Source organism: Micromys minutus, assembly GCF_963924665.1.
Source record: "Micromys minutus genome assembly, chromosome: 22".
Classification (NCBI taxonomy): Eukaryota; Metazoa; Chordata; class Mammalia; order Rodentia; family Muridae; genus Micromys; species Micromys minutus.
The window spans coordinates 31,856,498-31,867,314 of NC_137957.1; the positions used below are offsets into that span (position 1 = coordinate 31,856,498).

Sequence of the window (10,817 nt, forward strand, 5' to 3'; positions counted from 1 at the left end):
CGTAAACCAGCCCACCACTGATGAGCATCTATGACCTTGGCCACAGGACAAAAAAAAGAACTTTGCTCCTGATAAACTCTCTTGAGACTGGATAAATGCTTCTAATCTTCCTACTCACCCTTCAGTCAGGGCTTAAGGAATGAGGCATCACTACAGACATCCACAGCATTCCCATTGGCTTCCTGCAAATATAACTTCCCTGGGTATTTTGTGTTTCCTTTCCGACCAGGCACTGCCCCAAGTGCTTTAACTCCCAAATGTGGATTAACTATTTTATCCTTCACAGTTTCCTATGAAAAATGTACAAATCCTCATTTTATTTGACAAATGGGGCAACTGAGACAGGGACACATATGAAAGAACAGAACATTTATCATTGTTTGGCTGAGCCTCTTGTTCACTAGGCACTACAAATTAATTAGTTACATGGCAATACTGTTACTAAGGTTACTGAACAATTGTCTGCTGAAAAGTTACCACTTTGGGCTCAGGTAGAAGCTCAGTGAATATGGTGCTTTCTATGCAAACATGAGGACCTGAGTTCAGATCCCCAAACACCTACATAAAAGCCAGGAGCAGCATTTCATGCCTGTTATCCTGCTGCTAGGCTTTAAATCACTTTATGTTTTTCTTGTTATGGTCTTTGTTGAATAGGTAAGGGATCCCAAGGCAAGACTACAACACAAATGAGTTACACACTTACATCTCAGACATAATCATAAAGGCATTTTAATGAAAGTAGAGATTTTAAAATGTCTTAAAAAAAAAAACATTGGAAATACGGTCAGAGCAAATTGATGAAAGTAATCTCTGAAGCTTCCCTCTTTTCTCCAAGAAGCATACTTTAAAAATATTTGTCTTTCTATCTTTCAGATACTACTTTATTTGAAAGACATCAAGTCAGATGGCAGCTTTCCAGTTTTCAGTGGGCTTCCCTGACAATAGGCAAAGGGTTTAGTTATAGAGCCTTCATTTGAAGGTTCTGGAAAACAGTGGGGGTGGGGGTAGAGGGGTGGAGAGCTGCCTATGGAGGCCAGGAACTCTGACTTGCAAGGCACTGTTCAAACATAACCATTGGTACACGTGCACGGCACTGAGGAGCTGGAATCAAAGCAAGTTTTCCATTGAACAGGAGGCAGCCTCACCTCAACTTTGCTTGCTTTCAGGTTCCCTGCTTCAAACAGAAGAAATGGAGGATGAGGAGGAGGTGCAGCCAGAGGAGGAGGACCACAAAAGGAGGGAGATTAGAAGGAGGGGAGAGAGTAGGGGGAGAAGGCAGCAAGGAGAGCCATTCAAACCTTAACAGTTTATGCTTGTTACTATAGCTGTGGGGGAAAACTTGAGATGATTAACTTTTAACAAAGAAAGATTCACTTGGGCTTGTAGTCCCCCCAACAAGAAGGTCACATGGTCATTTTAACCCATCAGTTGCCAGAAAGGAAAAAGAGGCTCCAGGGCCCCGATATTCTCTTCAAAACAAGTTCCCAATCGCTTAACCTCCTATGGCTAAACCCACCTCCCAAAAGCTCTAGTGCTTTGCTCCAGCACTACTGTTGGGACCAAGCCCTCAGCACCACTCATTGGGGAAAACACGTGCTATAGCACATGTGGTGTCTCTAAGCATGCCTGCAAATATGGGCATGAGGCATATCAGCGATTCCGAGGAATCTAGTCTTTACAATTTTATAGGTGTGGCTTCCGCATCTAAACCCCTATATTTCCTGGCATTCTTTCCCTGCTAATCCCAAGCAAATCTTCTTGAATGTATCAGAAGTCTAGTTTCTGGGGTTGGCAAATGGGAGCAATTACTTTGGACTTCAAAATATTTTTGCTTGAAAGTCTTATGTAGTTTGCAACTCCATGTCTCCTTCAGGGTAAGTTCAGTGTACTTAAGAATGAACTCAGTGATCTAGCGTCTTTTACTAGGTCTATCTCCCAATAACTCTTACTGTCCTTACCTAATAAACTGCTCTCTCCCTTAGGATGCTGTTCACAGAAATGGTCATGGGTGAAGTACTAGGAGATACTCTATCATTTGATGGCCCTGTGAATACCCCTTGGAGTTACTTCTGCACATTTCAATATGGGAAAAGGAAAGTTCTGAGAGAGGGGGAAAAAAAAAGCTAACGAAGGGTCTCCAAGCCAGTAACTAAAACACTGCTGTGTCTCATCCTGAGCCCTACTCACCCACATCTCTAGTAATAGTGGATGTGCTCCTTAGTAACAAATGAATTACCAACTTGCTGAAAAGTATTCCTGTAAGTGGCGGGTTTATCTGCATTTGAAACTAGTCCTATTTTGTAAAAATTCAGTGTTTTGTTTTTAAAGAAAAGGTTGCAAACAATTGTATCAATAGTCATCACTCTGAATCAGACATGTTTATTTCATTCCGTATTGATTGAGCATCTAACATGAGCCACTCTGCTAAGCAACAGTAACTATGACTTTTTTGTCCAAATTCTATAACTGGCAGCTGTGTGCACTGTCTGAATCACATTTGATTTTCATTTAGTGTTCCTGTAAACAGGATTAGTATCTCAGAAGTAATGACTAAGTCACACTAATGGGTCACACTACCTCTCTTTTGGGTGACAAAAATGGCAACTGTCACAAAGCCACTGAGGAAATGCTTATTTTTGGTTTCCTTATCTGCAAAATGAAATCCAGAAAGAAACACTAGCCACCTCCCAGAACAAAAGTTGAATGAATGAATGAATTATGGAACTACTTTTCCCTAAGCACCGTTTCGCTGTGTTTTATTACGAGAATGGTTCAATTTTATAAAACAATGGTGGTAATTTTAAACCAGCTTCCCGTGTTACTACTCTATATGGGTTCTGGGGAACTCTGGTCCATCAGGCCTAGTCACCCGCACGTAGGCAGATGCACAGGGAGAATAAGTGGTCAAGTCAGCCTTGTGTTTAAAAACGTAGTTGTTTAAAATGTTGAAGCAAATAAAGGGCTTTGATGGGGGCCTTTCATTGTAAATGGTAGATTTAAAAACTAGCTGTAAGCATGAGAAGCCATTCCTGATTTTTAAAATTAAAATTCTTCACAGTGAGATGTACATTTTCATGACATAAGACCGTCTAGCTTAGTAAATTACCAAACATGATTCTAAGAGTAGAGAAGAGGTTTCCACTGGTTTCTACAGAGTGCTGGGCTATAGATCACTGTGGCTTTTTAGACATTATAAATATATACAAACAGTTTAAAACATACTCCTGGAAAGGACTTGAAATTAAAAAAAAAACCTTCTAAATTGTTATAAAACTAAAAAACAATGTAAGTGGTATTTCTACACAAAATTAATTTCATCCAAATATTAAAAATCCCAGGTGAATTCCCTCCATTTAATTGGCACCTTTATGACACTGCGGTTCAGCCCCTACTGTCAATCACCTGGAAACAGAATGCACCATCCCCTCCACTGCACACTTACAGGAGGGACAGACATGATGGGGTGAGTGCTCCACCCAGGAGAGCACACCAAAAAGTCTCTGGTGAGGCCTACAGAACGAAACATAAACTCTAGCAAAGATATCACAGATCCCAGCCAAAGGCAACCAGAGAGGCTGGAGATGGTTGTGGAAACGGGAACTGTCTAATGTGTTTATTATTTCAGAAGTGTTAACGTGTGGGGTAATAGCTGTGCTTTTGACTCCTGGGCTTTGTTTTTGCAGTCCTTGGGTTTCCTAGATCATATGAGAAATTAGTTGACATCTCTACTCTCCCTTCCCAGGGGTCACCCAGCTAACAGTATTAACAGTTTAACAGGCAGTACACCCACAGGACAGATGCCAGGGTGCAGCAAGATCTTTACAACAAAAGCACATTTTCCCTGTTAACTCTCTTCTTCATAGTCCAGGAATTGGTGTGTTCTTACTGGGTAGTTGCTGGGGAGGGGGATGGGATGGACCCTGAGAATACAGCAGAAAGCTCATCAAAGTGGCATTTCTGCAGACCCTCCACAGTTCTGAGTGTTGGCAGAAATCCTGGCTATGTGCACACAAACACACAGAGAACAGGAATGAGGGGGGGTTTGCCCTGGAAGCACGCTCAACTGGCCATTTGCTTCAGAGATTTCACACACGTCAAGGTAAAAAAAGACGAGGAGGCATTTGCTCCTAAGATGAACTGCTGTTGGTAACACAATAAAGTGTGTACAAAGCAAACCTACACACACACACACACACACACACACACAAACACACACACACACACACACACACACACACACACACACACAGAGCCAGGCTCTGCTCTTCCCTCTAGGGTTTACACAGCAACACAGCCACACACCAGAGTTGCCCTTTCTGCACAAATGACCCAGACTTGCTTTTCTGTGTGGGCACTGTGGAGAGATGGGTTGGCCTGTATTCTTTTCACGCCCTTTTCCTCGGGTGGTCACCCTAGCGAGCAAAGGCATTCTTTGCAAAGCTACTAAGAGATGTTTCAGCTGCCGCCTGTGTATAGAGAACACACAGAAAAGGCCACCTAATCACTGTCCTAAGAGTCGGCTCTAATCCACAGCCCTCAAGAGAGAAAAGCACTGCCAACAGCTACAGGTGCACAGTCAAGTGCTAAATGTGTATCCAGAAAACTAAGGGACAGCCACTGCTGTCTTTGTGTTTTTTAATTGTCTGGAGTATTGCCTCGATTGTGAACTTTCTTTTAATATGCCTCTCTTTACACTCTGGCGGCACTCAGAATTCAGCATTAATACCATTGCCATGGCACAATTTTCAGAGGATCTCTAGTCCCTTGGCTGAGGGAAAGCCCAGCTGGCTTTTGACTATTCTGATGTCAACGAGGAGAACCAGTGGCTTCTGACATCTAGAGAAAAGATGCTGTTGGCCATGCGTCCTGTCTCTAGTATTAGCCAAGGAAGTGAGGTGGACAGGAATTGCACTAGAGATGCACTGGAACCTGGTAAAAACTGAGGCAAGCTACAACATGCTGAAACATCACCACAGAGCTATCCTTCCCACAATGCTCTGCTCTCTCCAATTCTGTGGCCTCAGCGGGCACCTCTGATCTCTACTGTCTCCTCAGTATTAACTCTCAGATGCCATTCAGTGATACTAAGACACAATGGCTGGTCCAAGGCACAGTCCCTTCCTCTGGTTCCCTCCAGTCATCTTTTCTTCCACATCACCAAAGTTGTCCTATGGTTGGCTTTCCACATTCATCCCATATTGCTGTTGGAGTAACAGAGATCTGAGAACTAATGGAGACTTTGCATCACCTGGTTCAAACTTCTCCCTTATTAGTATGACTTTAGAAGAGAAAAATGTTTAGAAGCAGAGGCATTTCCAAATAACTGGTCATACCTTCCTTTCCTTTTGAGGAAACAGGTTCAAAAAGGTCCAAAATATTCCCCAAAGCCACACAGCTCAATATCCAGGTTAAGAACAGAACACAGCTCCCTAATAACCAAGCTAGTGTGGCAGCCTGAAATCAACTAGGAAAATATACCCAAAGGACACAGAGCAATACAACAGGCTTTCTCTTGGAAGACACATGTCACAGTTTTGGAAAATAAACAAACAAAAAAACAAACAAAAGCCTCCCAAAACAGGAGGCTTAATTATATGACAAATGCTCCACCTTCTTCATTTCTGGATAGACAGAAATAGGTAGGAAAGGATAATGATAATGCCAGGCATGGCCCCTGTAAACAGTTTTCTGTATGCCTGTAATTAAGTGAAAAGGTAGAATGACTTGCAGCATCTCTAAATCAGCAAGGCAGGAGTCAACGGTCTCTGTGAAAGAGAATCTGTACAGGAACCTCTTCTTGGCTGTTCTCTCTCTCCACTCGGGTGACTAATCTTAAAGACAGAACTGCAGCTGCTGGTGAGTCACATACCTAACAGATAAGAGATCTTCACTCAGAGATTTACATCCAAACCTTACCCAGATTTAAGGGTGGCAACAGTAAGAAACCTCTTGAGAGATAAGGAGGTATCCCCCAGACTTGGATCAAGGAGGGGGAAGACCACTGATTGTCACCTGGATAAAATAACAAAGGAGAAAGGGATGGTCGTCCTCACTTAGAAGAACAACTAGCTGACCAATTTTTCTTAGTCTCAAAAAAGACAGATGCTCAGAACCGCAGAAGATGAACTTGGAAAGTAAATCAAAGGAGCCTTCCCTCTTTTGTTTGCTCCCTTAGTTCGAGGTGCACTTCCAACTCAAAATAAAACTGCAGAGCTTCCCATTCTCTGGTCCACACACCATCCTACTTCTGTGCATTCCTAGTTTGGTCCTGTGTTAAGGAAACCTGCTAATCAGACGTCCATCCGTCGGCTTGTCATGAAGGCCAGACACTGAATTAAAGGATCTGGATTTAGAAAACCTTGCTCTCTGCTTTCTCCTTAGAGGTCATTTTCCTCCCTGCTTTTAAGCTGGTGGGAAGACAAGTCCCTTCTCAGGAATGCATTTCACACTGTAATACCAGTGCAGGGACAGAGCTGCCACCCCCCCCCCCCTCGTGAGTCTTTTCTGGCCCCATCTAAGAGGTGTCTTTAAACCATTTTACAAACACCATACAGATAACAAAACGGAAATCCTGAGATACCGCTTGCCTAAGGTCATTGGTGGTACAAATGGTAAGTAAAACAGGCATCAGCTTCACTTTTCACCTAGATTCCTCCCAATAACCATACTTTAGGTGCTCCACCAACAGGGAGAGAGAGGATAAGAAACATGAAAGAAGCGACCGAAGCTGAAAGACTAGCTACTTTGGCAGCGATTTCATTTCTAATGTTACTTAAGGCAGTGGTAAGATTTCGATCCATCACCTGTCATTAAAGAACAAACGTTCACTCACAATTTGCTATCTTCCCATCAAACAGTTAGACATAAATAAAATTTAGCAATTTTAATTGGTTTGGCACCAGCTTTCAGATTTCCATATGGTTATTTTCCCTGTTTTGTGTTAACCGTAATCGACATAGCACTTGAGCCTGAAAGTCTTGGCAGAACTTATCAATTAAAAGCTACATAAATTAGAACCATTGGAGGCAAGCACTGCACTCGGAGTGACTGCAAGGACCAGATGTTCAAATGCTCTTTTCACAATTATAGTAGTCATCGTTGTCACCCACGTGACAAATATCTCATAGACCAAAAAGAAAAAAAAAAGTGGGGGTGGGGGTTCCTAGTATAGTAAAATCTAAAATTCTATCTGTTTCTTTTCTGAGAGCTTCTGTGTCAGTGCTCCTTAAACAGACCCTTCTGAATTATTTTCAAGACCGATCTTTCCTGTCCCCTTACTTCCGAGAAGGACAGCACTCACAGCAACTCTGGAAACCTGTGAGGACACTAAAACAGAAGCATTGCAGGCATAAACATGAACACGTCCTGCTGAGCACACTTTTACGTAAAGGCACTGTGGTCTGTCCATTGTAATGTAGCTATTAGAATCCCGTGGGTTTTAAAAGTAGCTGCTAGCTGTTTCTGAGCCAGAGTCACCACTGACTCTAGATACCATACATTCCTACAACTTGGAAGAAATACAAAGAGAAATCTCAGAAATACAAACCACATTCAACACAGCAAACGTGAGACATAGGTTACTGCGCCGGTTCCTCCTTAGGCCCTGGGTACTCATTTTCCAAATACTGAAACCCATCTCCAGTGCTAAGTAAATCAAAGAGCCATCCATCCCTCAAGCCCCAAGTGGCTGCTGATGGAATTTTCACACTTATTTAGCCCGACTGGAGGCTCAGAATGCCTGGTGTCCCCATGATTTTTTAAAGCTATAAAATTTAAATTAAATATTAACATTGCATTATTTTGTATTCATTGGGTCATGAGAGCATATTGAACAAGGGGGTTCTAAGGGAAGTTGGTATTGATCCTATATTTACAGGAGACAATTTAATAACAATAGATTTTCCTCCCAGGCAAAGAGAACATTAAAAAATAAAAGCAAAAAGCCTGGGTCTGTCTTAGTGTCCAGTTCCCTTACACCACTCTCTCTCTACACATTCAGAGTGACAGGGAACATTTCTTTGCAACTCTTGGATTAGGAGATTTAACAATAGGAAAGAGATTCTAACCCCCCCCCTTCCTTGCAAGGGATTATTTTATTGATTTTTGAAGGATTTCCAGTGTCCTCTTTTTCAGGGACAAGAATGTGAATTGCTAGAGTATCCTTAAAGGAAACCTTGAAGGTCATTAGATTCCAGACAATGAATGCATCCTTTCAAAGAGAGCACTGCCCTCTTCTTGTCTTTATCAGCAGCATGCCCCCCCCCCCCCAAAGGGCTTGCACTTAGACTTGGTCCAAACAGGTCACATTTCTAAAATACTTAACTGTCTCAAATATCTCTGGTCGGTAGCACTGAGTCGCGACTGCAGCCACCACCACACTGTTTCGGGCTAGATCGGTCTCTTTCTAGTTTTCAATGGAATTATTCCATGTAATCCCATTTACACTGCCATTTAATCAAAGCGAGAAGAGAGATTACAGAGCCCGCGCTTGTTTTGCAAAGAGGGCGCAGGGATCATCAATCCTACTGACTCCCAAAGTGACTCCACAGCGCACCGCTCTGCTTTTGGCGTGTTGGACATTAACCTTGTCTGTCTCCTGTTTTCTTGTTTAAATAAGAAGGGTTGGACTCTCTTCCTGTATCAGGGGCTGCTGCACTCAGAGCCGCCACCATTATTCAGGAAAGCGGATGCTGTTTTTAAAAAAAAAAAAGAAAAAGAAAAGGAATAGGTACCCCACCCTTGTTTATTATTCCACCAAACAGAAGGCATGTGCACACCAAGCAATCACAGGCGAAACTTTTCTTTGTTGCAGCAATCCTTAAGATCCTCATCTCAAGAGCAGGATCTCAGGTGTGATGCTTTGGGTAAAAACTAACCTGCAAGCAGGGGCGGATACCTACCTTCCCTTCCTCCCCCACCCCCACTCAGGGCAAGTGTTCTAAGAGTACCTCCAGGATGGCAAACCATGCTCCCTCCCCTATCCGTTCACAAGCCAGGGAAAAAAGGTGCTTTATTCTTGCTGTTTCCTAATGGGTCATATCCCAGCCTAGACATCTATTTAAAACAAGGCGTCCTATGAGTGGTTTAATAAATTACTGGCAACACACTGATGTCTTCATGGGTGCTGAAAATGAGCGCAAGCCCTCGAATCCTTCCATGCATTTCAGAAATTTCAACCACCTATAAAAATGAGGTCTGGGGGCGTGAAAGAGCGGCTTTACCCAACCTGCAGCAGATAACAGAACAATTTGGAAAGGAAGAACCATGAGGCCGTAGCAACCGCGAGGGTAAAAAAAACTATAGAGGAGAATGGTATTACTACAGTGGCCCTTTCTACACCCCCTCCCCCGTCTACGAAGCAAAGACATAATTGTACCCCGGCTGTGTTTTATGCATAAAGCAGAACTTAGGGACCCTGGGCATTATTTCGATAACTATCCTTAGGAGGTGCACGTTTTTAAAAAAGTAGTAGTAGGAAGAAGAAGAAGAAGGAAGAAGAAGAAGAAGAAGAAGAAGAAGAAGAAGAAGAAGAAGAAGAAGAAGAAGAAGAAGAAGAAGAAGAAGAAGAAGAAGAAGAAGAAGAAGAAGAAGAAGAAGAAGAAGAAGAAGAAGAAGAAGAAGAAGAAGAAGAAGAACTTTTACTGTTTTTTACTGTTTTGTAATGGAAGAGGGTGTCATGCAGAGTGGAAGAACTACTACTCCATCTAGAGCTTTCTGGAGGGCCCACCCAGAACTGTGAACCCGACACCGCGGGCTGCCAAGTCCCCCCCCCCCCGCCGGGCAGGTTCTGCACCCCGCCTGGCGCTGCCGCCTAGGAGCTCAGGGTTGGCTTCGCTCCAGCGGCTGCACCCGCGTCCGCACCGCGTCCCGCGCCCACCTGGGGACTGCACAGATAAATCTGACTGCGAGAGCGAGCGAGGGTGGCGCGTGGGAAGCTGTTTCATAATCTCCCCGAATCCACGGGGAAAGACCTCCGGTCCAAAAAAACAAGCCTTCCCCGGGATAACTCGAACACCCAGGCCGAAGAGGGAAGCCTGCAGCTGCGGTTTGCCACTGACAGCTTCAAACTTCGCAGCTGCGGCTGCAAACTTGCCACAGGCTCACTCTCAGCCCTGGCTCTCCCCAGCTCCGGGGCTCACCCCCGGGGCGGCGGCTCTGGCTCGCACACCACGCCTGCCTCTCCCACACCCTCCTAGCACACCGGGCGGGAGCAGCCCCACATGGCCCGGCTGCCGGTCCCAGGGCGCGCCGGGCTCCCCGGAGCTCCGGGAGCGATTTTCTTGGAAAGCCTCCGAGCTCCTCCCGGGCGTGCCCTACTCACTTGTGTCTTCTTCATAAGGAAAGGCAGCGCTGCGATCCAGCCCAGGCAGCGGTGTGGCGACTCCGTTTAGCTGTTCTGGAGCTCCAGCATATTGCACGAGCAGCGGCTGCAGATAGTCCCAGCATTGGGTAGCTCGAGCGCAGCGCCCCGTCCTTGGCCGTTGCTTTCCCGCGGCACTCTCAGTCCCGGTGACAGACAGCAAATGAAGCCCGGGCTGCTGCGCCGCCAGCGCTTTTTATACAGCTCCCGCCCGCCCGCTCCGGACACGCCTCCTTCCCTTCCGGAGCCTCGGGGAGGCGAGTTGCGCGCTGAGTCTAGGCTGGGAGACCCGGGAGCGCGCTGAAGGGCGGGGATCGTCCCAGAGGTTGGACCGATTGGGCCCGGTGCGTCCCCTGTCTGGGTACTGTGGAGGCACGGGGTGTCTCGGATGCTGCTGAGCAACCTGCAGCAGTCGCCCGCGCCGCGTGCTGGGCTCCGCGAGCCCCAGCTCCGCAGC

General features: G+C 45.2%; 1 protein-coding gene across 2 annotated transcripts in view; it reads right to left on the reverse strand.

The window, feature by feature from the left end:
* KITLG (KIT ligand) overlaps positions 1 to 10,504 on the reverse strand; it is an 80,201-nt gene extending 69,697 nt beyond the window's left edge. For both annotated transcript variants that reach the window (XM_080935171.1, XM_080935170.1), the window contains exon 1: positions 10,322 to 10,504. In XM_080935171.1, the coding sequence (XP_080791297.1) occupies positions 10,322 to 10,336 (15 nt within the window). In that variant the 5' untranslated portion in view covers positions 10,337 to 10,504. The remainder of the gene's footprint in view (positions 1 to 10,321) is intronic.
* Positions 10,505 to 10,817: the final 313 nt, after the last annotated feature.